Genomic DNA, 27,663 nt, shown 5'->3' on the forward strand with positions numbered 1-27,663 from the left:
ATAAGGTTCTGCTCCTTTGCTACATTGTAAATTTTGGTCAGTTTGTAGGAATTTTAGCAGTGGTTTAGAAACCATAATGATACTTCTTTTCAACTTTGAATTATTTTAACTAGGGGCAATTAAATTTTATCTCTGCCATCGAAATAAAAAAATAGGCACCATCAGCAAACACATTTTATATGTGTGAAGAATGCATTTAGATGTTTTGAATCTGGCTGGTGCTTACGTGCTGTAGTTTGAACAGCTGATGTGTAGGAGCACACATTTTTCTCAGTGAAGTCAGTGGTGGTGCTAGCGTGGTGCGTGTCTGACAATTATAGTATGGTGATGTGTGTATCCATATGGATTATGTATCATTCTTAAGTGTTTCAAGTGATCCCATGTATTGCCTCACAGACAGTGCACAGCGGCACAAACAAGGGGGCAGAAGCTGTCATATGGAGAGGACAACGTAAACTTGCCTTTCTGATTCTTGCAGATTTGAAATAAGTTGTTTGGGGGCACCAGAATAAAAGACCATCTGTCTTAAGGGCTAAAATGTCTGGAAATCCTAATTGATTGTTGTGTTGGACAGAGCAAAAAGCTGTGAATAGAGGCTGCAGGGAGAAGGTGGGAAGCTCTAATGTATTTGAAGTCACTACAATCATTCTGCAAGAAAAAGTCAAGCTTGTGAAAGGCATGATGCACCTGTAATTCTGTTCCTGGTACCGACAGTAGCAAACATCTAGGCAAAGCATGTCTCTCTTCAGTGCAGGAACACTTAAGAATCCCACAGCAATTCCTGCATCTCCAGAGTATGGTGCATATGATAATCACACCTCTATAAGCAATAACTAACTTCTACAGGTAGTACTTCTCAGGAATTCGGTGCCAAAAAGGTGGAATTAAAGCTGTCCAGTGATACCTGGTGTCCCTCCAGACTGATGGCTCCAGCAAGTCAGGTACTCTGCTGTACACAGAGAAGATGCATATGCTCACATTGCATTGAACAGAAACTTCTCCAAACTCCCCCACTTCAGCTACCTCTAAGAATTAAGATCCCTTTCTAAACCTTTTGACCATTCCTATTTCACCCTGAAATAATAATATGCTACCAAATGTTATTTTTGTGTGGCTAGCATTAAGCCTCTAGCTTGTTCCCAGATGAACTCAGGTGCCCGAGCAGTGACACAGCCTACGTGGTAAAGTGCTGGAATGAAACATCCTGTCTCTTACGGCTGTGGGGTGAAGAAATGCAGCCGTCTCTCCTCCCTTCAGGAAAAAAAATAGTCCTCCTAAATTTCCTTACATTTCAAGCACGGTCTACTCAGCAACTCCATTTAAATCTATGCTAACACCTGCTGTAATGCAGCTTGCAGATAGTTCTCACTGGGCACTCAGGTATACAGAGGACAGAAAAAAACTTAAGTGCTTTATGTATTCAGTTACTGATTTTCAGCAATAGCTTGAGATTACTGGATCTGGGGTTCAAAGGGTACAAAAAGGTACTTGTCTTTACTTAAAGTTCTGATCATCATTAGTCAAAATGAGAGCTCCAAAAAACTTCTCATGTTTAGTCATACGCCACTAGCACTCTACAGCAGTTTTGTTGACCTAAAGTTATGTTACAACTTGTTCTTTTACAACTTCAGTGCAAATTTTCTACAAGCAGTTATAGTTTTATAACCGCACCCAACAGAACACTAACAAAATATATTGATGTATAATGCAGCACGGACAGCCATGCATTACTTGCCTGATATTCCCAATTGTAAATCATCTTTAAGATTCTGCATTTGCAGAGGAAATTTAACTACAAAAACTTCTGTTGTAATTAGGAGCTGATTTTTCCCTTTGTATTTTTGTGTCTTTAACAATCTTAAAGTTCAATGTTTTACCTCATTGTTTAAATCACTGTGTAAAACTAATGGAGTTTGGGTGTTCAACTTGCTTTTTTTATTCCTTCAATAATTGCTGGAAGAGTATTAAGAATGTTCTTGTCTGACTGTGATTAGAATTTTACATTAGCTTTGTTAATGAAAATAAAGGAAGATGTAGGGAAGATTATATATATCCCTGTCTTAAAAATCTTAACACATTGAGAATAAGGAGAACATCATTAAATAGTGACAGCGCATAATGAATATGATTTATGCAGGGTATGCACATTAATTAATTGCCATACAGAGTGCTGCAATCACCTATTCAGTCACAGGTTAAGGTAATTAACTACCGTTCTTGTTATTGGAGAGGTTCCGGACCTTAGTCCCCAAAGATGTAACATTGCATTCGCACTCACTTAACAGGTTTCATTCATAAAAAACCCCGAAGAATTAATCCAATTAAAATGTACTGTAGGAATCACAATACATTTTCCTCTTAAATCCATTTAAGCATCTGTGAAAATCAAATATGCTGAAGGAAAAGAATACTACATGAGCAGGAAGTTGCCTTTCTTCTACTTTGAAATTTAATTAAAATAATCTGGTTGAAAAATTGTACATATAAGTAGCTCGATGCTTGCATATAGATATTTAAATAAAAAAGGTTAACAGAAGTCTTGCAAACCTGAGCACAACAGATATTGTTAAAGCTATTTTATCTAGGTCGTCTTTTCCTCTTACATGAAAACATGATATTCGCAGGGCATAAACCTGTGAGCTGCTGTCTACTTCAGCTTCTGATGTCCAGTGGTCTTTTATTTATGGAATACATTTGGAGAAGCAATATAGTAAAGATCCAAATACAATAGTTAGGAACACATATAATTAACCTGCACAAACTACTTGTTTTGTTTTTTGACGCTGTAAAGAAGGACAAAGCCTTCTTTGTAGTCCAACAGAGGCTGGTATCAGCAGGAGCTGCTGATGTTCAGCATCCTTCACGTTCAGTCTGTGACAAAAGGACAGTTATAGACACAGCTACAAACCGAATTCTGTCTAATACTGTTTCTTCCTGGAGTGTTCTAAGACTAAACAGAGGAATGGTGACACCACACGTAGCCAGCAAACGATCCTATGAGAATGGAGACTGCAAGTGCTCATTAGCATTTTTCTGACTCGGGAGGAGGATGCCTGTGCACTCACTGGATAATCATGAAAACCCATTTCAATCGAGAGTCCATAAAGTGAACCATCTTTCCATTCCTATAGCAGGACTCAAAACTAGATAGAGCATTAGCGTTTCAACATTTAAAGTACCCAGCCTTACTTGTAGGAAGTATTTTTTAAGGAATGGAACATTAAACCCTACTGTTGCCAAACACTAGTATTTATTTTGACAGTAACAGTGATGCATAAAGTATTACCCACACAAATACATCATTTCTGCACCTACAACCATATTGTTCAAATTGTTTCTGATTAGTAAGTTGCCAGTGGTGTAGGAGGCAGCTGAAAAGCACAAGTCCCCACATAAACCTTTTTCATCCTATCACAACATTTACAAGGTGTCAGTGCTATACTTGCAGTGCTGAGCTGAAGCATGGTACGCCACAATCTCAATCAGCGGATAAAGGCAAATGTTGCCTTTTATTGGGCACCAACAAAATTATGTTTAAATTCCATTTTAAGGTTCTTTTAAATTTTTTTGGGGGGCATAACAAAGATTGACATGTAACGGATGCAAGTCATAATTTTCTCATAATTTTCTTTTTTCCTGGGAATCAAGTCCTAATAACATGACGGTGATTATCATTCAGAGATTCTTATTACAACTGCAAAAGATGAAATCTTTCCTTTTTTTTTTTATGAAAGCAGGGATTTAAAAATTGTTTAAAGACAACCTACATCCTCAAATGCACAGAAATACCTGTGGGTACTGATTTCTAGTACCCTTGCTATTGTTTTGGAAATAACACTAGACTGTAATATACTTGTCAAATTTATTTTTCATCTGTATAATTGCACATACAAATTGAAGTTTCCCTAAGCATTCAGAGCTATTTCCGAAGTTTGGTCTCTCTAGTATCGTCATAATTATTCAAATTGTTTTCTGCTAAGACCCAAAAATTCCAGAGCACTTCCAGCCTTAAGTTTATCCTGTAAAAACAAAACACATACATATGTTTGTGTGTGCTTAACTCATGTTTTACTCAAAAGCTTTTACTTGTTCTTTAAAGTGAACTGTTGCAAAGAGACTAAAGGTCCTCTTCCAGCCTTTGCAGAAATCAGTGTACTACACTGATTTTTTCAGTGTTTTATCTCAGGCCTAAAACTAGAGGCTTAAAAAGGTGGTAAAAACCCCCCAAATGTAAAGGTCATACCTTCAATTTATTGTCAAAGTCATCCATTGAATCAATTAATTTTCCAGGTTCCAGTTCCCCAAGTGGAAAAGGGTAATCCGTCCCCAAAATAACTTTGTCCTGGTAATAAGAAAGCATTTTATAGTAACATTAAACAATATAGTTGTAAGTGCTTTCTGGAATTTATAACAAACCACAGGAAATTACATGTATATATTGGACTGATTAATTAGAAAAGTGAATATGAAGATAATCTTTGTGTTCTGACTTTCATTAGGAAAAAAGAAAGCTTTAAAACAATGACTTGACTATGTATAGCTTAGATGGATACAACACAGATGGTAATTTCCTACTCAGGTTGATTTTCTGTACTGTGGTGCTGGTTTGAAATGTAACAGAAAGGCATCTATTGTCTCCTAATACTACTCATACTGCTTCTGAGAGTAGTTCACCTAAAATGCAATGATTAATCTTGGTTAAGTGTTGCCATAAGTAAGCAGCCAATAAAGGGTAAACAGAATTCTTCTTTCTGTCTCTTGGCTTACTTTTTGGTTCTTTTTCATGCTCATTGCATGTTCTGCACTGCTGTGTACAGTCCAAAATGAGTATGAGCATTTTTGACACATTTCTTTAAGAATCTCAGAAAGTTCTCCACCAAACTCAGAAAAGATGCTTGAATTTGCATTCCTGAATTTGAAGTTCTTGACTACACACGCACACAGACACACACAAACTTAAAATTATATATATATGAGAAAAATGTGTAATGAAAAATACAAAGCAATCAAAATTATCTTTTATGTGATACTTTAAAAGCTGTAATAACTGCTATGTGATAATACTTAAAGCATGGCACAATGTAGAATTACCACAAACACTTAAATAAAAAAACTAATTTAATTTAATTTAATTTAACTAGTATTCAGCTTCAGATAACAAAACCAAAATCTCACTTACAAAATTTCACGTATTTTTGGAAGTCTATAATGTTTTTAAAATGCCATTGTCTTTAACTGGGATCAGATATTAGCTGTGTGTTTGAAACACATATCTGAGAATATGAGTGACATGCTATGATTTGTTTCTGAAAGCAGTGGAAAGAAAATTCAATAAAAGTCTGTATGCATAATTTCTATTATCAGAGCTGAAAAGAAATAGGCAGATCCTCAATAGGTCCACATTCTTATTGGTTCATTTTCACACTGGAATGATATTTCCCCATTTTATCTACCTTGGAGATTGCATACTGCAAACTCTCTTTATTTTATCAAAAGTCTATTTTCCTTTAAGCTTCATCTCCTGGAGACATGAATATTTGAAAACCACAGTTTTCATTAAAAATATATGTTTTTAAATGTCTCAGGAATTTGAAGTCAAGCTCATGAATTTGTGGCACTTGTTATAATATTTGAACTCCGCTACCAATGCTGAAATAGGATGAAGAAAATATAATTCAGTTATTTTATTTTATAAAATGGTTCATTTCTCTTATTTGTCAAATGTTTTCTTTTTCTAATTTTTATTTTTTTCATTTCCAGTAGATGTCACTCGAGAGTCTCTGAAAGAACCTATAAAAAATCTTACAAGAAATCCAAACAGAAGACATGCATTCTACTGTTCTGTCCTATATTGTTGTGTTATAATTTATTATAGAAGCCTTGCCATAAGATTAGGAGAATTTATACCCTCTGTCTACTAAATGAAGTTTTGAGTGTAATTAAACAAAATATATTTGGATGTGTGTACGTTTAAGCAACTAAATACATTCTTTTCTTTATAACGGTCAATCTGATACCAAGACATTTTCTTCAGATACAATAAACAAATGTGTGTCATATTAAAAACCCCAACGAATATGCATACTGGGTTTATATGAGAAAATGGATTTCTAAGCAAAGGCGAAGAAACACAGTATTTGCCCAGCTGGTTATTAGTCAAGATGAAGTAAGCCAGGAAGGTTTGCACATTCTTGTTTACATCTCCTATATACCAGAGCAGAAAGAAATCACACGCCCTCATTGGGATAATGTATGTATTATTTCAATTATATTTTTCTTTTCCTCTAGTTTAAAGTGTTTCACAGCTAATCATGTTATCTGTTCATTAGCAGTAAAATTAAGAGCTGTAAATTAATAAGAAAAATTTAGAAGCAGCATTATTGCTCTGCTACTAGTGATATTAGGTTATTAATTTCTACTCTTGAGCTTCAGTTTTGTACCCATCTATAAAATGGGGATTGCGATACCTGTCTTTAGCAACCAGCCTCAGAGAAGTCCTGTGAAGTTTCTGCAGATAAGTAATACTCCTAGCATAACCAATGTATTATTGTATTATTCCAAAGTATATAATCAGTTTTCCCTAGAGGGCTTTTAGTTCAATGTCTTAATTTGTGCATGTCTCCTTTTAAAAAGGTACATACGGCTAATTATTAATGCCCATGGACCCTTTTACCCAATAGAACTTTTTCACAGAAATAGGGACCTGAATCTTAAAATGAATCTCAAAGGGCATCAAGCATGAGTTTGACCTCTTATATTAGTGAGAAATTGTATTTGCCTTGAATCTCACCTTCTTTCCTACTATTGGGATACCTCTCAAAAAAAGGCCAGGTTGCTATAGCCAATTCAGCTCCAACTTCTGGCCAGAGAACGTTTTACCTTTGGGTGATGGCTCTTGAGGAATCACCATGGGGAAGTTTTTGCAGAGATACACTGAATCATTTAATCACCTGTCAACCCAGTTCTTCACTTTTTAGAGCCAGCATCATTAGGGATTTTGTGTTTATTTATATTCACTTCAAGCTACCTCATCATGGGAGGAGCGAAGAACTACAGCAATTTTGCAGTCTTACACAATTCTTTCTCAGGAATTTATCCTTCTGCTTCCTTTAACTGGGATATAGGCTCCAACTAACCTGCACCCAAAACTAAGGAGGGATGAAGTTAAATGTGCATGACTCATCACAGCTGTCACTGTGGATTTTAATATTCATAAGCTCAAAGCCAAGGCTTCACATTCTGGTGCCAGGTAATGGCTGTTCCCTGAGGCCCCGAAGCCATGTCTAAGCATATCTTTACACACACCGATGCCCTTCCTGCGCAGCTCCTGGCTGTACTCTAGAGACCTGTCCTATTTCAAACCTTCAGCTCGTAAAGTTACACTGTTATCCTCAGGACCCAACCACACTGTTCTTAGCCCAGCATTTATTCATCTTCTACGTGTTACTCTGCCAACACATGACTGCACTGAAAAGGCTGAGATATTTGGCATTTTTTTATGCATTTGACACTTGGAATAGTATTATGTAAGAATATTAACTTTCATCAGAAAAAAGAGAAAGCTTTTTCATCTTCATGGTTATAAAGTAAAGCTTGAAAATGTGAAGTGAATGTTTCTTTCAAGGATAAAATGCCTTAGGCTATGAAAAAGATAAAGAAAATATACTTTTTTTCAAGTTCTCTGGAGTGTTAAAAGCATGTAAGTTTTTGGGATCTGACTTTTCAGCATTGGGGTTCCACCTCACGTCACATTGCTTGAGCTCAAAGTATTCAGAGGAGAATTAAAGATGATAGAAACATCCCACGGTCAAATTTACATGGTACACTGGTCAAATTTAGTGTGCTAAGAAACTTAATTTCTGACGTTAGGATGAACATGGTCTAAATTTGGGGAGACTTCTCAGAAAAGGACACAACTGAAGGCAAGTGCTGCTGAACTGTTACTCCATAAGCCTTTGGGTGTCTTGTAACCTGGAAGTGCACATCACATCTAGCAAAGTTTTTAAATCTATTGTAAAAACTACTTAAAGCCACTTGAGTACTGTAAGCTACAGTTTGCTTCAAAAGGTAACGCATGGTAAAAATTCCTGGGATGTTGACCATGATGTATTTACTATTTAGAAGTCGGTAACAGAAATTAACAGAAATCAATATTGGGCTGGAGCCCTAGTATTTTGTTAATAACCCATCTGGTGCCTATACCTTCATCCCTGGCACAGAAATCTCTCCATCAGTGTTTGCTAGGACTAGCACTGACAAAAAAAATGCTATAACATGTCTATATACATAGAAAGAAATTAACAAATGACACCCAAGTTAATACCCACTGATGTTATAAGAACTTTCCAATACTAACAGCTTATTAGCAGGTCTTCTGACAAGTAAATTGACCTGCTTTTTATCTTATTTGTTTCTCACGGAACTAGGCTGAATGGTAGTTTCTTTGCATATTTTATGGAGCTCCTGCCATAAATCTATTTTTGGCTCATGGTGGATTTAAGAAAGAGGTATTCTCTCTCCTCTCCTCAGAGCTGTAGTGTTATTGTATGCGTACATACATACACACTTTACAAAAACTTTCTATAATATTGTTTCAAGCTGTGGTTGTGCTGTCACATTGTTGAATTTTTCATTAATCTTCAAATACAAAGTTTTCCTAAAAGGCATAACTGTAGGGGAGCTGCAGGCAGAAGTCCAGTCCCAAAGCTACGGATTTCCTGTGCAGCACAGACTGAAAACGCATGAATTTCAAAAGGCTGAGATAGGACAGAGTACCACGATAAAGGAAAGCGATAGTTTCTTCTGCATTATTATTTTTGGCTGGCCTAGGCAAGTCACCTCTGTACCAGTTCTAGTACAGATTTATTGCAGCAACCTGTTCACACCGTTAAGAGATGAAAATGGGAATTCAACAGTATCTTTTCTGTAGAGAAAAAGAAAACAGGCGGCTTAGCTGTCTTTGTAAACTTTGGTCATACAAGAGGCCCTGACAACAGCAACAGCCCCGTATGTGAGAAAGTACTATGTGAGCCTAGAAACTAATGAACAGGAAATGGCAGCTACAGTTGTTGAGACAAGAAAGTCAATATCAGAGCTTGCATTTCTGTTTTTGACATCTGGTAGGTACCTGCCTGCTAGCTGCAGAAACTCCATGAGGTCCAGAGATCAAGACACAAATACAGGTCTCTTACTGATTTGTAGTGATCCATTGGAAGCTGGCATGAGCAATGCCATCTTCAACCCCTTTCTGAACATTTGCTAATGAGAAGGAATTATTTAAATGTTCTTGGATTTTTCTCTCCCATTCTGTACCTAATTTAAACAGGTTGCTAAACTACAGAGATTTCTTTACACTCTAACAATTAAAAAATTTTTGCAAACCCACGACATTTAATGTGCTCTCCAGGATCCTCGCAAAAAATTTAGTATTGATTTTCTTCTGCCTATAGCTTCCCAAGTGGAAATACAATCTGATTTCTTCAAGCACACACTTGAGTGTGAAAATTAAACCATTTGAAAACAAGGCTCCAAATGAAGCAGTCTCTGCTTGCAGTTCCATCCTGAACAGCCTTACACAAGGAAGTAGCCTCACTGAACTAAGGTTCACAGCACGTGATTTCCTGGATTAAAACCATTTCAGTAACTCCATATAGTAGAAACATTATCAGCGTGGCAGAAGCACATCAGTTTGTAATAGCTCAGGTTATGATTTTACTGGGTGAATACGCTGTCTTCTTCCTGCTTTCTTCCTCTCTTCTCCTTTCGCTGTTTCATAGAGAATTAAATAAAGAATGACTCACCTGCTTCTGGAAGCATTAAAACTCACCTCTCCTATTACACTTGTCAGCAGCTTTAGTGCACCACGATCATGGACAAGAGAGTCCGTGTAAAACGAACCAAGGTATTTTCTTGGATCCACCTTATTATCCACTGCACACAAGTCAGGGCGCATGTTGAATCCATGGGAGATTCGCCCCACTGTGTATGGAAAAGCTCCACCTGCAAGAAGAAATTTTTAGTAACAGAAGCTGAAAATACGCAGGAGGAAAAAAAGCCACTTTATCAACAGAGATCCGTAAGTTTTACTGTCAGCTATTTAGAAAGAAAGAAAGTGCACTAGCAAGTTTTTGTTCCTTCCCCTTCATTAGCTGCTTTCTCCGCTTTCCCACTTCTTCACTACTGTGACGCCCAAATTCCTCCTGCTGCTTCCTTGTCCCTTTCCCCAAACGATTTCCTGTCTCCCCTTCCTCCTCGTTTCCCTGAAAGGCTGTTTTAACAGTTCAAACACTGGCTGAAACAGGCTAGAGAGTGTTCATACATGCAGACAATCTGGCAGATTATCTTCTTTGGGATAAAGAGTACTCAGCTGGTGGCAGACTTAAGATGGTAACTCTATTAGCTGGCATACCAGAAAATACAATTGTATCATGCTCAACTGAAGAGCAGGTGTTTCATATGGTATATTACTTACCTCCGTGTGCAAAGCAAACTTTCAGTTTAGGAAATTTTTCAAAAATTCCTCCCATGATCATGGAGCAAATGGCTATGGTTGTTTCTGCTGGCATGCCTAAGAACAAAAAAAGCTTTATTGTATGAGAATTTTAATTTTTATTTTCCCATTTGAGTTTTAAATGCTATCTTCATTTTCTTCAATTAGCCTTGAGCCTACTGAAAAAATAATAGTTACAGAGCAGCTGCCAAAGGTTATGCATTATTTCTATTTCTACTAGAGGAACACAGAGTTGAACATTAATTAACTGAAATGAGGACACCGGACTGGAAGCTAAGATCTGAATTCTAAGACCAGTTTTTATCCTACATCACTAGGACAGCTGACAGGCGGGTTGGATATGTCCTGAACTGCGCACTACAGGCTCGATTCCCCTGTTATCCAAGCTCAAAGACAAGTCTGGAATACGCCAGGTTCTCTTCTCACCCGTGCTTCTGGGTTTCTTTTGCGTGGAATGTGGGGCAGATATGTCAGTGGATATTCCAACACAGATTTGGGGTTTAGTTACGACATATAGGAAAATATTTTAATTATACTTTGTTAAGTAAATGCAATAATTTTAGTCTCTTTTTAAATCTGTGTTGTTGAGCCTGCTCTGCTTAAGACTAATTGATAGTTTTAAGATAATGCACTGGTGACTGGGACACTGAGATTTTCCAGTGTATATTGTAGAATATGTATTATATATATATTGTGTTTTTCAGAACACCTCGATTAAAGGCAATGCAAAACCATGCAATACAAAACAATGCAAAACAGAATAAGTGAAGATGGAATCACAGAATCACAGAATGGCAGGGGTTGGAAGGGACCTCTGGAGAGCATCTAGTCCAACCCCCCTGCCAGATCAGGGTCACCTAGAACAGGCTGCACACGAACACATCCAGGCAGGTTTTGAATGTCTCCAGAGATGGAGACTCCACCACCTCTCTGGGCAGCCTGTGCCAGTGCTCTGCCACCCTCAAAGGAAAGAAGTTCCTCCTCATGTTTGGGTGGAACTTCCTATGTTCAAGTTTGTGCCCGTTACCTCTTGTCCTGTCCCCGGGCACCACTGAAAAGAGCCTGGCCCCATCCTCCTGACACCCACCCTTTCAGTATTTATAAGCATTGATAAGATCCCCCCTCAGCCGTCTTTTTTCCAGACTGAAGAGACCCAAATCCCTCAGCCTTTCTTCACAAGAGAGGTGTTCCAGTCCCCTCATCATCTTGGTAGCTCTTTGCTGTACCCTCTCCAGCAGTTCCCTGTCCTTCTTGAACCAGGGAGCGCAGAACTGGACACAGGACTCCAGATGCGGCCAGAATCAGATCTAAATATTTCTAGGTAGCAGTATAACCTACCTCCTGTTATTCAATGTTCTTCTGATTTACCTAGCAGATGGGGAAAAAACAGAAACTAGCCAATTCCCTACATGTATGGGGAGCTTTCAAAGTACATGTTGTTTGCAGCTACAGTTGATGCGAACTTGGATTTATTTCCTCTGATCAACCTATTTCTAGGAAATATTCCAAGAAATTCTAGGAAGTAATGTTTAGTTTTCCCTACTCCTTCATTTACTCACATTATTTTTGAGGAGCTCGTTTCAGAGACAATTCACTTTTCCTTAGTAATCTGCTCTTTGTATTTAGGACAAGAGAATACTAGATTCTGTTGCTAGTCTGAATAATTAGTTAATTCTAGGTTTTTAAGTTAGACAAAGTAAACAAGCTTAAAAACGAATGACTGCTGAATTAACACAACAGATTAATTGTAGTACTTGGTTTAAAATAAAAAGATTGATAGGAAAATCATGTGATTTTTCTCTGTACTTTCCCCTTTGCAACAGTCTTCTGGGCATCATCCAGTGACAGTTCATAGATTTAGATTAAGCAAAGTAAATATAAACTCACCTATTAGCCAGGGAAACCAGTATTTGGACATTCTTCCGTCTATCTGCATGTCCCAGGGATGTACAAAGAGACTGCAATTTAATTTTTCGGCAGCCTGCAGCAAAACCAAAAAATCTAAATCTTGATTAATCATACCAAAATGCATCATAGTTCTTAGCTATGCTTTAAAGATTATCTGCAAAACTACTGAGCGTTAGTACTAATAATGAAAATAGGCCCAGAAGTAAAACCTATAAGCAATAGTTGGTTATATTTACTCCTCTGGGCCATATCCTGAAGTTTCAAAGTTCTTTTTGAGACTACACGATTGGAAACGCTGATGATAATGTCTTTTCAGTAAGCCAAGTGTTCCTCAGAATAATGTGGTACAAAAATGCTTTTTTAGCTGTGTTTGTAGGCATCCTGCAGCATAAAACTTGGTTCAAACTAGCACTCCTTTGGTTTCATTACACATATAAGGATGAATTCTCATAATGTTTTATAGAACCGGTTTAGGATGGTTTTGCAGAATTCCATTGCTGTTGCACTACATTTGTCCCCTTTGGCCCTCTGCCTGGCTTAAAAAAACATTCCTAATCCACCCTAACGGTTTGAAATCTAGCTGTATTCTGATCAATAATCCATCTCCACTCAAGTATATTAAATTTTCCCAGACTACTGACATCTTTGGAAATGAAAACAGAAGAATAATACAGGAAGCTGATTATGACTGAGTAATTTAACTATGTGCTTAAATTTAAATATACAGTCATCAGAGTCATTCATATGCTTAACCAGGATTTAACAGCTTCATTTTGTCAGATGTATTTCTGGACCTCCTCTTGTTGCCAAGGAGATTATCACACATTTGAAAAATTTGGGTTTATTTACCCATACATGCATAAATAAAGCTGCAACTTTTGGATTGTAGGGAGTAATTGCCATCTACATTTGTAAACTAAAAATAGCAATTCAATAACTAGCTTGGTAGATTGATAAAGTTAATTATCAAATATGCCTTATTTTCACAATCTTTATTATCCAGAGATGTTTCTAAAATTGATAGAGGTTACTTCCTGCATGTGTTAAACATAAGCTGAAGAATGTACAGTATAAGAAAGAAATCCCAGTACAAGAGAGGAATCCCAGTGTAAGAGAGAAATGGAGCTACTGGAGAGAGTCCAAAGATGATGAAGGGACTGGAGCATCTCTCCTGTAAGGAAATGCTGAGAGAGCTGGGACTGTTTTGCCCTGAGAAAAGAAGGTTTGGAGGGGATCTCATCAATGTATATTAATACTTGAAGGGAAGGTGTAAAGAAGATGGAGTCAGGCTCCTTTTGTGGTGCCTTGTGACAGGACCAGAGGCAACAGGTACAGACTGAAACACAGGAGGTTCCCTCTGAACATCAGGAAACACTTTTTTACTGTGAGGGTGACTGACCACTGGCACAGGTTGCCCAGACGCGCTGTGGAATTTCCACCCTTGGAGATACTCAAAAGCCATCTGGGTACGGCCCTGGGTACCTGGCTCTAGGTGGCCCTGCTTGAGCAGGGGGTTGGACCAGATGAGACGCAGAGGTCCCTTCCAACCTCAGCCATGCTGTGATTCTGTGAATGTGTGCATCTTCAAGAGTGGAAGTTGATAACTGACTGTATATGACCATAAAAACAAATAGTCCAGATGCTATACTAACAGAATTCTTGATAAATTGGGCATTCTGAAGAATAACCTCTATGGATCAATTTCAAGCTGACAGCTACAATAACCTGTGAAACAGATACAGAATGTACATTAATTAAATCCTGTAATTTAGACAAATGACCATCCTCATTTGGACCTCAGGCTATTTAAGAAATGCAATCAAATTCATTTTATAATCAATAAATTCAGTTTGGAACTTTTGGTCACATTTGCATAATTCTGTATGGTACTTTGGCTCTATAGGTATCCGAAAATCTCAGGGAGTTGCATCAATTATCTCAGTAGTATTGGATACAGTAACTTGAACCCAAAAGCAAACAGTGCAGAAATGCTTTATTTGATACTGCACTTATCTCACAAACCAAGAAGGCAACTCTACAATCAGAACTCATGTAATAAAAAGATTTTGTTATTCATTATTATAAAGTATGTTTCAGAATGTTTTATATTGTATTATTGTCATTATATCCTATATAATTATAACCTATAATGAATTATCATATATAATTAAAGCTGTGATCACTAAGCAGATTAGAAGGCTCAAATGTTTTAATGTGTCTATAAATTTAGTTGATGACTGTGTCCCAAGATTTTTAGACAGAATTCCATATCACAGAATTCCCTAAAAAAAAGGAAAGAAACATTTACTCACAGCATAAATATCGTACAGTTCTGGTGCATTCAGGTCCCATTCATTGACATGAGATCCTATTTGTACTCCGGGAAACCCAAGTTCATTCACGCAGCGATGCATTTCCTTCACAGCCAGGTCTGGAGCTTGCAAAGGTAACGTACCCAAGCCGATAAACCTCTTGGGGTACTTTTTTACTGTAGCAGCTAAGTCATCATTTAATATCTGGGCTAGATCTAAAGTATCCTGAGGTTTGGCCTGGTAAGATATCAAGCAGATTAGTACATTAAAATATAGTTCTCAAATGTTATCACCTTTGGAAGATATTGGATAAATGTCACAGGAAACAATTCAAAGACAGGGTTTGAATCTAAAATTTACTTTACTGTTCTGAATGGCTGGAAACCAATAGGGCTAAATTCCGCCTCATTCTAAAATCTATGGGTGCAGTTCTGCTTCTTGTCTTGAATATTTTATCAACTGCTGTTGCCTTTACTGCTCAGCATGAGCATAATAAAGCCCAAGTTGCCGATGCACTTAAGTATCTGGTCTTTTGTGTAAACCAGTCCTCTGTTTTTGTTTATCCCAATGCAAAAACCTCAGCATATAATTTTTAAACATAGAAATTAATATTTACTCTCCTATTATTGGAGCTGAAGAGATAAAAACAAGAAATGTGAGATGCTGGAGCATGAGAATTCTACAGAGAAAACATGGTCAAACCTCTCTAACATTTAAAAGGAGATAACAGTCATAATTCTAATAAGGGAACTGCAATATCCATACAATCAGTCTCCCATTTTCCCCCCTAATACATATTTAATGGAAAATATTCCCATAAATACCACAATAAAATGTTAAAGATATGTCACCCAACAAGAAATTCTGAAGATCAGTGGTAGTACTTAGATGTAGTAGTACCACTATGTTATGGGCTTAACACAATGACTTTCAATGTAGCCTATCTGTTTACATATAACAACTTGACTTGCACACATAGCTAAATAGTCAAATTGAGAACATATTTGTACATCTGTACATATATGTCTACCTGCTAACCATGGATTCACGCTGTGTAAATTCTCTGTGTTTCTAGCACCACCTGTAAGGTCCCCAGAAGAAATTCTTTTGTCTCATTCTTTCTTACTGGGTGTACCGCAGAGTGGAGCTCTGCCAGGACAACCACCCCGCTAGCTCTTCTGATACCTGGACTATTTTTTTGTCTTTTGTTTTTCACAGCAGAACAGTTCCCCATTTAATCCAGTGTTCTAGCGACCACTTCAGTCACGTAATTTACAAGAGGATGGATTTATTTTTTAAAAATTTTGTAACATATGAATTACAAAATATGCAAGTAGGAACCTACCCAGTAGCTGAACATTACAGGGACTGTGGAAAGGACTTGGACTGTGACTCCTGAGTAAGAAAAAGCAGTTGTTAATGTTGCCTTTTTTTTAGTAAAATGTTACAAATACAAAAGATTTTGGTTTGAAAGGTAGAAAGTAAAAGCTTTGATGGTAAGATGGTAAGAAAGACTGATTTAACAGTGATATGGATGGAATCTTTTTTTGCTAGTTGAGGATCACAGTAACAAATCTTGTAGTGTATCAGTTTATTAGGATTGGAATATTTTTGCTAAGTAGGAAGAAAAATAACACTTTCATACTGATACTAGATTATTTTGAGAAATTAAGTATTTTGATTTTTGAAGTATTTGGTATGCATGTGTACAATTAATTAAAATAGCAATTTAATGTTACTCTCACATAAATGAATGTGGCATTAAGCCAACAGAATACAGTATCTTAAGTTTACTTTGGGGTCATGTTTTTCATACATATTTAATAATTAAATATGTAAATTAGCTCAAAGATAAGCAATGTTATGTTAACAATGGTTGTTAAACAATGTGTTCCCCAAAGCCCCTTGTGATAGGTTTCATTCATCCAGTGTCTGGGCTACAGAGGTTGTAAATATAAGAAATTCTGTCTGTTTTTAGAAATAACTTTGATGTTAGCAATAAAGAGAATTAAGTCTATGTTGTTTGGTTTCTGTTTAAACGCAACTCTATATCATAACTTCGTGTGTGACAGGTTACAGGAATGAACACAACAAACCTAGCAGATTAACAACAGAAGAAACAATAAACAATAATTCAGACTTCACTAAATAGTTACATGCAAAACTACTTTCTTTTAATTTTAGATCTGATTGTATGACATAGGACTATGAGAACTAGTTTAGTCCCTTTGGTACATTGGTGACCATTTCTTATTACTGGCAAGATTTCTTGGGCACTGCACAAAGCCTTTTAGCAACCAAGCTGTAAGTTATCTCTCTAATTTAATAATTTTCTTCATAGTATGGGTCCATGTTTTGGATTTGTGCTGAAAACAGTGTTGATAACACAGATATGTTTTCATTATTGCCAAGCAGTGCTTACACAGAGTCAAGGTCTTTTCTGCTCCTCACACCGCCCCACCAGTGAGCAGCCGGGGGGTACACAGGAAGTTGGGAGGAGTCACAGCCAGGACAGCTGACCCCAACTGACCAAAGGGATATTCCATACCATAGGACATCATGCTCAGTATATAAAGCTGGGGGAAGAAGGAAGGGGAAGGACATTTGGAATTATGGTGTCTTATTTTCCCAAGCAACCATTATGCATGATGGAGCCTTACTTTCCTGGAGATGGCTGAACACCTGCCTGCTGATGGGGAGTAGTGAATGAATTCCTTGTTTCGCTTTGCTTATGTGCATGGTTTTTGCTTTATCTATTAAACTGTCTTTATCTCAACTCATGAGTTTTCTCACTTTTACCCTTCCGATTCTCTCCCCCATCCCACCGGGGAGGGGAGCGAATGAGTGGCTGTCTGGTGAATAGTTGCTCATTGGGGCTAAACCACGACATATCTTGCAGTGACTGATACTAGTTTTGTTCAGCTGGGAGACTCCTTGCATTTTTGCTCCAAAATTATGCCATGTTTGGAGGTTAAATTTTTGGGTATAATCTACGTCAGCCTGTGTTACAGAAAGTGGCTACAACTAAGTGTTGTAAGTGTTGTAAGTGTTACAACTAAGTAGCTACAGCTTTGTAAACTGGAAAAAGAGTAAATGTGGCCCATAGTCTTTATCATTAGAAGACCAGTAAGAATGAAAAACATTAAGACCTTTTTTTTTTACACTTAATTGGCTGATGCCTGTATCTCTGGAGTGCTGTAATAAAAGGGGACATTTTTACGGCACAAGTCACCAGGTGGTGCTGTAACACACAGTTTTAGATTTTTATTTTTTTTAATCAAGTGAGCACTGTTTAGTTTGTGGAGAAATATTGTGGTGTTGGCTTTATGATACATTTTCTTTTCTGGAGAACGGCTGCAAAAATTTGAAAGAATTATTCCTGTGTTTTCCCTTTGTCTGCAGCAAATAGATGGGGCAGAATTGTTTTATAGAAACTTGCCATTAGTGTTAGGGGAAATAACTGAAAAGGAAAGATGCCCAAAGGCTATATATCATCTGCACTGTGGTTGAATGATGCGGAAATCCCTCAAATCCCTCAGCTAACTCAGGGAATGATTACAGTCTACTCAAGGCAGCATATTTCAGAGAGGTTGCAAAGACATTCTAGCATTCCCATCAATAGTCTAATGGTTTGAAATACTGCTCCTCCAAGGTGAAGATGACGTAGTTGAAAATTATTTAAGTTGTATTTACATAAATTGCCCATCAGACCTTGAGTTCCTAAATTGGCCTATGCTATGGGTTGCAGTAAACCTCCATAAGGAGAATGACCCAAAGGATCTCCTAACATGCTATCCCATGAGAGGAGGAAATGATAATCATAAAGATGCTACTTCTAAAATACCCACTCTGTGAAGTAATTCAGATGTTTATTCCTTATGAAAAATTAGAGAAGATATTCAAGTTGTGTCTACTGAGAAGCTGATGTAGGGAATTATTCAGGCCTCAATCTAAGAAAAAATAATCTTTAGTAATATAATATTTCTCTCACAAAAGTAATTTGGAATTACAGTGTTAATAAGAACTAACAAAAATAACTGATCAGACGAAAAGTTTCTTCTCCCATTCTCAGTCTCCCATCTTACAAACTTTATTTAGTGGCATGTAAGTAACTTGATGGAAAATAAATTTGCAAATTTGGCATCTGGTTAAGTTTCTTTCAAATCAGGAAAACTCTTTTCTGAGAAAGTAATTGTACCATTTCTGCAGGCTCAGAGTCCTCTAGCAAAAATACAGAATGAAGATGCAATATCCAAACAGGAAAATATATTAGAAAAGGAATCAAACATACAAAAAATCCTATGAGTAAACAGAATCTTTTTAACATTTGGAGCAAAAATGGAAGGGCTTCCTCTTTTATGTAAAACACTTTTGTACCTGGAATGCAGGTCAAGGTCACAGTCAGTCATCCTTACTTACGTCAGCTAGCTCCTTACTGTATTAACAATCCCACCAGAATCAGTGAGCCCATGTGGGGAATAAATTGCTACTGAAAATGAGGTAAGTTAGGAGAACATGTCCTTTTGAGTCTGAATATAAAGCATATCAATTTTCACGGACTTCCAACAGATTTAAACTAATGAATCATTATGCTAAACCTTTTAATTTTGATATTGTTATTGAGCACTTTGAGATGCACTAACAGACACGTTGCTATTATTCTAAATGAGACACAATGATTTCAGTTCCTTTATGGAGGTACCTGAGAGGTCCATCTCTTTAATCCGTACTTCTGGATCCCAGCAGTTCTCTTGAATAACTCTAAAAACCTTTCCATCCTTCATCATCTTTGCCTGTCCCTGTGAAATGACATTTTCATATATTATAAATGTGACAAAGTATTACATGCTAATTTACAGTCGCTTGAGTATATTATGCTCCCTACAGAAATTCAGTGACAGAATTTTGTTCTTCTATTTTTGTTCAGTAGGTATTTTTTAATCAAAGAATATTTTAAAATTGTCATTAATAAAACAGTTATTTATAGTTCAATTCTTCAAAATAAAAAAATCCCCTTTCTTTTGCAATGTTCATCACCCTACATTTGTTTGGAAAAGATACCAGGTACCTTAATCCAAGTTTATCCTCAAACCAAATTTTGACCTCAAAACAATGCTCTAATTAACCCTGTGCTAAATTTTCCCCTTGGGTATGTATGTATTCTTTTAAAGTCAATAGCATCACGATGATTCCAGCAACTACAGAAATAATTGTGGAACTCTGTTAATTTCAGTCCAGTTGTTTCATACCACCAGTGATACTGAGACAACAGGAGACCTATTATATTGTCTTGAGATTACATTTTCTCCTTGGGAAAACAAGAATTATTGAAGGATTTGGTTTTTGTTTGTTTGATGTTTTTTTCCCCAACAAACCCTAAATGCAGTATAAAACCATTATGTGAATCAGTGTAATATCTTCCCTGCCTGCCACCAATTCCCAAATTTACAAACTTCAAGATATTGACAAGGTCATGAAATGTAATACTATTCCTTTAACTATGAACATGGAAACTTCCTTTTTAAACTTAATTTTTGGTTGATTTGTCCATTCTCCAAAAGGTTGAGAAGGCACAGCATTGTCACATTAAGCAAAGTAAATTGTCTGTTTCAGTTGTATGTATCCACATGCTTCTTTGGACAGACAAAACAGCTTTTCTGTTGGCTTACGCTTGCACAAATTGATGAGATACAATTCACCAACACTTGCAAGGCCTGAGTATTTCTTGGTTGCTTGAAGCTACTATAGGGAAAAATGGAAATGGGTGAAACTCAGAAGATGCACGTGACCCCGTGTATTTGGGATGGGTAAGTGCAGTCATGCAGCACATGTATGGGACAGGGAACACGCTGCATCTGCAGCTGAAAATTGAAAACCACATGAGAAAACACAGCAGCTATTCCTGCACCTTCACTGTAACCAGAAGCTATGCGCAGTGCAGTCTACTGACCCTTCTGGGAAAGGAATTTTCTCTCTCCAAAGGCCACTTTATTTTTCCTCACAAAATTTGTTTGCTTAGGATCCTGTCTATTTTTCTAAATAAAAACCCTGTTAAATCAGAATATTCCTGATTAGTATGCTAAAACAGAAATAACGAATAAAATTTCACTACTTCTCACAGAGCTGGGTTTCTGTCCCCTCCTGAGAAGTCAGACTGTTCTTAACCTTGCATTTGTTATTAACTTCATGCATCATTCACAAATATACTGCCCTAATGAATATTTTAAAGCTTTCTTCAACAAATCTAACTGTGTTGCCTTGCAAAACTGTCAGGTTACTTGTTAGCTGTATCACAGGTTGTGAACATTACTTGAAATATTACAGCCAGTAATAACAACTACATAGTCCCGATCCTTTGGTAAAATACTTCAGGTTCTTGTAAAATTGATTTTCCAACCTGACAGAAAGGTTCACTCTAGCCATACATTCCAATACATTACAAAAATACCAGTGTATTGCTGCAGATTGCCTAGTAAACAGAAAAAGATTCAGGGTGTGAGTAGAGAAAAAGACAGAGTAGAGCTGAGCATTGCAACACATACAAATAGATCATGTGGCCTTTATTGGATTACCGCTGGGAGAATTTCTGGGAACACAGGTGACTTTTAATTCTTTCCTCACACACAGCTAAGGCATAGCAGCTGACCTGCTCATATGTACTTTCTTCTGCTAAAACTGAAAACAGTGTTAGATAGATTGTAATTTTACTAGCAACTTTCACAGTGCTCATACCTAAATGTTGAGATAAATAGTTGTTCTCTGAATTCTGCAACAGAGTTTGCAATACAGGAAAGGTTTCTAATAAGCCAAGTGCTGTTCTCACTGAAGAATCAGTTGAACACTTTGCTATTTTCATTTGCATTAACCGACTCTTTGTGAACACACTACAGGTCAAGGCTAAGCTCACATCATTGTCTGTTGGCAACAACAAACTTGATTATGCAGGAAAGCAAAACATGACCATTTGAATAGATTCATGCTCTTGTACGTAAGGATATAAAGATCTGTTCCTGCAACACTGTGACTGGAAAATGAGTCATACCGGTATAGTCCCTAGACACTGCCACTACTGCACCTGATATTTTTAAGACAAGAAATTACTCAGACCCCTCAAGTGGGAAACAATTCTCAGGGCTTTTTGCAGTAGCAAGAATAAAGCAACGATCAGGAAAAAAATTTTCTGGTTACAAAGCAATGGAAGCAGTGCTGAAAATCTCATAAAAGACAAGAGATTTTTATTTGCAAGGCCAGCACAATTTTTTAAGGGCATGGCTGAAGAGTTCTATCATATATTTTATCATTCTATTCTATTCTATCCCATCCCATCCCATCCCACCACACCCCAAACATTATCTGATATTTAAGGCTTTAATTAATTAATGTGGAAATTAAGAAAGAAATGTAAAAGAATTAAGTCCAGCAGGCTGATTTGGTTCAGCAAGCTACATTTAAAATTATCCCATCACTAAAATACTCAGACACATCCCACCGCACTTCTTTAAAAACATATGTAACTATTTTCCTCCAGTTTGATCCTGATGCTTCTTCACAGAATGATATGAAAAGCTTTTCTTTTTTTTAATTTTATGAGTTAACTTTCCCAGCTGCACATACCTGAACCGGAATTTATTTTGCCATGCACTTTCAGACAGAAGTAGGCTAGACAGAATTCTCTGCAGAATGTAGAAGGCTATTACTGACTTGCCACCAAGTTCCTTTGCAAACTATTTTTAGCAAGGAATTTTAGCATCAAACCTGTAACGAGCAGCTAAGCTGCTAAGAATGTCTCCAACAATTCTCCCCTTCCTGCACCTACCATGTATCTCAGAAGCTGTGCCATCCACACTTTGGTTCAGCAGGTGGCTTGTTCTCTCCTCCTATTCCTGCTTAGACTCGGATCTGAATAATCTGAGCGTAATATTTGTTTGCTCTTCATTCTCAGTCCCAACCTTCATATTCTGTGGTCCTTTTTCATAAAGGGTTAGTAGCCTTGCACATTATAGAATGACAACAGTGTGTATATCATTAGGTTGCAATAAATAGACACAGTGTTGTATCCATTTTATCACCTTTTTTCAGTTACTATATGCATCTACTACTACACATCACAAAGTATGATTTTGCAAAGTGACAAAGGGATGAGGGAATGTCCAGTTCCACTGAAGTTAACAGTAACTATATATTTAAATACTTTGATTACCTGGAAGATGCAAGTTTTGCTTCTCTAAAGATAACAGAAGTTGCATCTCTACAGAGAATGAATGAATTAGCCAAGTCACAAAAAGAAACAGAGGCCAATGCCGTTTGCAGTGACAGGCTCTCCAAAAGATTCCTAGGAGTGGGGGGCTGACAGATCACAGGAGGAAGCTGGCTTCCTGTGACAGTGTTTGAGATAGACAGGGATATCTGACTGCCAAAGTTGTTATATGGTAACAGACATAACGTCTTTAAAACTAGCTGGTACAGTTAACCGGCACAGTAATGTACAAAGGGAATTATTTTGCCACATCAACCTTACCTCTCTTACATCCTTGTGCCCTCCTGTAAAATAAGCACTAATACTGGTAATTTTTTAATGCTCATATCAAAAGATGAACTGCAACACGTTGATCCTGCTTTTAGAAGTTTTACATTGTTGTGTCACTGTGAACGTCACTGAAATTACTGCCGCTTTGCTCTACTCTGAGTGAGATCAGAGTCAAGCCTTTAAGGAATCAGTTCTGTCCTCATCAGAGTAAATACATGTATTCTGCTAACTTCAGTACCAGAATCCAGGATGGATTCTGAATGCAGATGGACTGTTAGCATAGACTCACGGCATCTGGAGACACATTGTTCCAGTTGTCCTCATGTAGCTCAGAACTGCCTTTGTAAAGTTAATAGAGTGAATGGGGATAAAAAGGTGAAGTAAAATCAGACCCAGTCTGCCCTTTACTTGCCAATAAACCTCAGACTCCTACTTTTCTACATAATGGTCCCCAAACCTATGGATTGTCCTTATTGTTCTGCTACTCGTTCTCCTTGTCATGAAGTTACAGAAATTACCCTTTCCCTTTCATTCAGATGTGAAGACATTTTCAGATGATTTCTTTAACTTTTATTAAAATACCAGTTCCTTTTGCTTTTGCTTCTCATACAGATGACTTGCATTTAACTGAAAAAAAAAAATCTACGTACAATCTGCCTTAGGTTGACCTATCTTATTGAAAAGAAATCCTTAGAGTTATCCATTCCAAGTGTTTAAATGAGATGATAATGAAAAATGGATACTGGTTCATAAAAGAGAATGTGAGTTTCACCTCTTAAGCAAAAATTTTTACTGAGGTATATTAAGACTTAGAGTGATATTACTTGATAGAAGATAGACCTCTAGAGAAATATGTATCAAAGACATAGTCAATCTTATTGCCATTTTGCTTTTTAATAGATTTACTGTGAGTTTGTATTCTTGACAACACAAGATCAGCTTAGAGCACCAAACAGCCCAAACCTTGCAGTGATGATCCAGCTGTACCCATCCACCATATCCATATCTCTGTGAAAGAAAGAAGAAAAAGCCAGTGCTAGTTAGCACTCTGCAATAATAATAAAAACCTCAGTTCTTACAATCCAGCAGCACCTTATTCAGGAGACACACTCATGCATATGCTCAGCTTTGAGTTTACGAGGAGCCCCTATTCCTTCGGAAGTGCTGAAGTTCAATTGGACTGGACTAATGGTGTTTGTAGATCTGAACTTTTAGCTCGGTTCAACATTTTATAGTCAGTCTTACAACTGACTTCCAAGTGCTTAAAGTTGCTCACTATATTGACATTCTAATGAGAATAATTTTAACACAGAAAAAATTAAATCAAGCATTTGGCAATATGAAAACTGAGCTGACAATTTTCCAATCTGTGATCAGTTAATCATTAGCATAAGGATGTATCGATTCCACTTTTCAGCTTCCATGATTCAGCAGCAGGACTGAAGGTCAGTCTCTTGTCTATTAATATTTAAACAGCCAAGAGAAGCTAAAAAGGAGCAGCTTAGATGCTCATTGATTCTTCCAGAGACACACAAAATTGTTTACGCAAAAGACCCCAAACCTACAAAAGATGCTGATTTCCTTTTATTTTCATAAATTATCACATTAGAAATAAATGAAATCTTGAAATATAATAGACTAAAAACAATGCTCAGAATTCCCATTTTTCTGTAAAGAAACATTTCAAAGGAAACTGTGAAAAAGCAGGCATTTCTTTCACTGAAGTGTAAACAATTGGAATAGTTGTGAATTTCCTGAGATAACGAATCATTACTTAATGCCACTGTGAGCTTTCCTAAAGTAGGTGTGTAGAGCCAAGCCTCCTGACCTCAGCCAATCAGAGACGCTAATGACTGAGGCTATGTATGTTTTATTTAGCTATGTTTAGCTATGTGTATTTTATTTAAATTTATAAATTTATAGGTTTTTATAGATATAATATTTAAATTCAGAGAAAATTTTGTAAGTGTCACCTAATGAGAACTTTTAAGTTTTTACGAGGTCCATGCTAATTGCAATTGTAAGCTGTGCAGAAAACAAGTACCTTAAAGGTGCTCAAGGAGCATTTAGGCAATAGAGAAACGCACTTGTCTGTTTTTGAACTTAATTTCTTCTTTATTCCCCTGAGTTATTAGTTGGATGTATTGACAGTCCTTATTTGATTTTTTTCTCTTAATTTTTATACTTATTATGGGTTTGTAAGCTCTTAAATAAGTATCTTGACATTAGAATTTTCTAGTCATAGGTTCAAGGTTCAGTATCTATAAGGCTGGGAAAAGTTTAGCACTGTGTGTGCATGTTAGGATTGCCTGATTTGTTCTCCATGCATGAGATGTATAGAACTATGTTAATGGCTTGAATTTTCAGAGGACTCCAGGGAATTTTGAGACTTGTTTTCTATTCTGGGCCCATTAATACACCATTGAATCACTCAATCTTTGGCACAGAGGAAACAAAAACTAGCAGCTGGAAATTAACTTTAAAAAATTTGGTATTTGCCTCTTTATCTGTGTTTAAATAAATGCCACACTGGCGTACAGGGTCTAACAGTAGCAAATTCAGCCTTGATGTATATCCGCGAACGTCAAGGGATTCCTGGAGTGATTTTATCTCCATGAATTTATTGCCCTTTTAAAGTATTTACAGACAAAAAAGACAATCTTTTAAAATAATGTAAAATCAGAATGAAGGAATTTTATAGGTGTTTTTATACGGATATTGCATGAACAAGGACAACAAAATCTGAAACAAGCAAGAGTAACCTGTCTTTGTAGTCTGGATATTTAAACTCCTACCCATTTAAAACAGACGTAATTGTTCTAAAAATATGTTATCTCATCTACATTATACAGTGTGTATGTGTTTTTTCATTGAGGAGCTCTTATGATTACAAAAAAGATGTTTAAAAAGATCTTCCTAGGTAAACAAGGAAACAAACATTTTATGCATAACAATGTTATTTTTCACTACTAATCAAGAAATAACACTATGTATGTTCTTAATGCCAGGTTTTCTCATGACTTTTTTCAAATATGCTGTTTACATTTTCCAGCTGGTCTCTGGCTAATATTGAACTGACACTGGGCTGTCATGCTTAAAATCAGAGAATACAGATGAGACACCTACCTGACAATTTGGCACCATCAACCTCAAAATAATTAAGTTAAAGAAATGTAAAGTGTAAAACAAAGTTTCAGTTAGTATGTCAGATGTCTAAGAGCATGGCTGAAATAATGGCATTCTTTTGTTGTCAGACAGGCACAATGAAATCAAGTGGTTCCATGCTATTGTCAGACACAGGGAATGTGTTCAAACTACAACCAACACAGAATTACAATAAGGAAAGAAGCAACAATGCAGGTCATCTCTTTTCTACTCTGATTTTTTATCATGAATGGAAACATCGAAGAATTATAAAAAATAGATATCCTGGAAATCTGAATGCAATTTTTAATCGCAAATAATTTTATACATATGTGTGTATAAACTATATATAAATATAGTTCTGTGTTATCTTTTTCAGTATCTTTGTAGCATTGGAGATGCTTATCCCTTATGAGTCAAAAAGTGATCAGATATCTCTATATTAAATTGTGGTTTTAATTATTTAGGCAGCACCTCTAAAACCTAATTCAGAATGCGATGACTACATGGCTTCTGATAAGCTGAAATAAGAAAAGGATTAGATTTATTACTTGAAAACCTAAATGACACTTCCCATTCTCAAATACTTTTCACAGGATCATGAAAATTATTACTGACAAGAATAAATTCATGTCATTGAATGATAATAATACCACACAAAGATTCAAAGTTAAGACAAGCTGACTTATAGCTTCAGTGTTATGACAACTGGGATTTTTTATTTTTAATGCAATATGCTACTACTTTCCAGTAACTGAAAAAAATATCAGATATTAGTAAAATGATCATCTTCACCAATTAACCATACTTAGAATGACCCCACTCCTGTTGAAGATCATGACTTTCGTGCCTGTGGGTATAAGATGTGAATGAAATTTGTCTTAGGTAACATTAATCTTGTCTAATATTTGCTTATTTCTCTTATTTAAAACAAAAGTAAATACCGTTGGGGAACCTGACAGCTCTGGTTTTATCAAGAAAGTGGAATTTATGCCTCATCATATGACAATTTTAGGTCTCTCAAAAAACCAAGCAAAAATATAAGAATTGCTTCAGACTAAATAAACAGCGGGGAACAGAGCCCGGTTCTTGCTGGGAGTCTTGCTTTGCAAAGTAATGCAGTACAAATATCTTAAAGCTGAATAAAAATCAAATTAGACAAAACCCTAGAGATATTTATAACAGAACCCTTAATTCATTGTTCTTTCAAAAATTACATTGGTAGAAATGGTTGCTGATAACATAAGGCACTGAATATCTAA

At 36.6% G+C, this 27,663-nt stretch overlaps 1 protein-coding gene across 3 annotated transcripts in view; it reads right to left on the bottom strand.

Moving 5' to 3' along the window:
• Positions 1 to 273: 273 nt before the first annotated feature.
• Positions 274 to 27,663, bottom strand: part of ACMSD (aminocarboxymuconate semialdehyde decarboxylase) — a 51,156-nt gene continuing 23,766 nt past the window's right edge. For 2 of the 3 annotated variants that reach the window (XM_063341908.1, XM_063341907.1), the window contains 9 exons: positions 24,221 to 24,265; positions 19,433 to 19,529; positions 16,076 to 16,125; positions 14,731 to 14,967; positions 12,398 to 12,491; positions 10,472 to 10,567; positions 9,827 to 9,999; positions 4,244 to 4,342; positions 3,844 to 4,019 (listed from right to left, as the gene is read on the bottom strand). In XM_063341908.1, the coding sequence (XP_063197978.1) occupies positions 3,957 to 4,019; positions 4,244 to 4,342; positions 9,827 to 9,999; positions 10,472 to 10,567; positions 12,398 to 12,491; positions 14,731 to 14,967; positions 16,076 to 16,125; positions 19,433 to 19,529; positions 24,221 to 24,265 (954 nt within the window). In that variant the 3' untranslated portion in view covers positions 3,844 to 3,956. Of the gene's footprint in view, positions 950 to 3,843; positions 4,020 to 4,243; positions 4,343 to 9,826; positions 10,000 to 10,471; positions 10,568 to 12,397; positions 12,492 to 14,730; positions 14,968 to 16,075; positions 16,126 to 19,432; positions 19,530 to 24,220; positions 24,266 to 27,663 lie in introns of those variants that run through there. The other variant, XM_063341909.1, reaches the window with a different exon arrangement.

The sequence above is a fragment of the Chroicocephalus ridibundus genome, chromosome 7 (genome assembly GCF_963924245.1).
Source record: "Chroicocephalus ridibundus chromosome 7, bChrRid1.1, whole genome shotgun sequence".
In the NCBI taxonomy this organism is placed as follows: domain Eukaryota; kingdom Metazoa; phylum Chordata; class Aves; order Charadriiformes; family Laridae; genus Chroicocephalus; species Chroicocephalus ridibundus.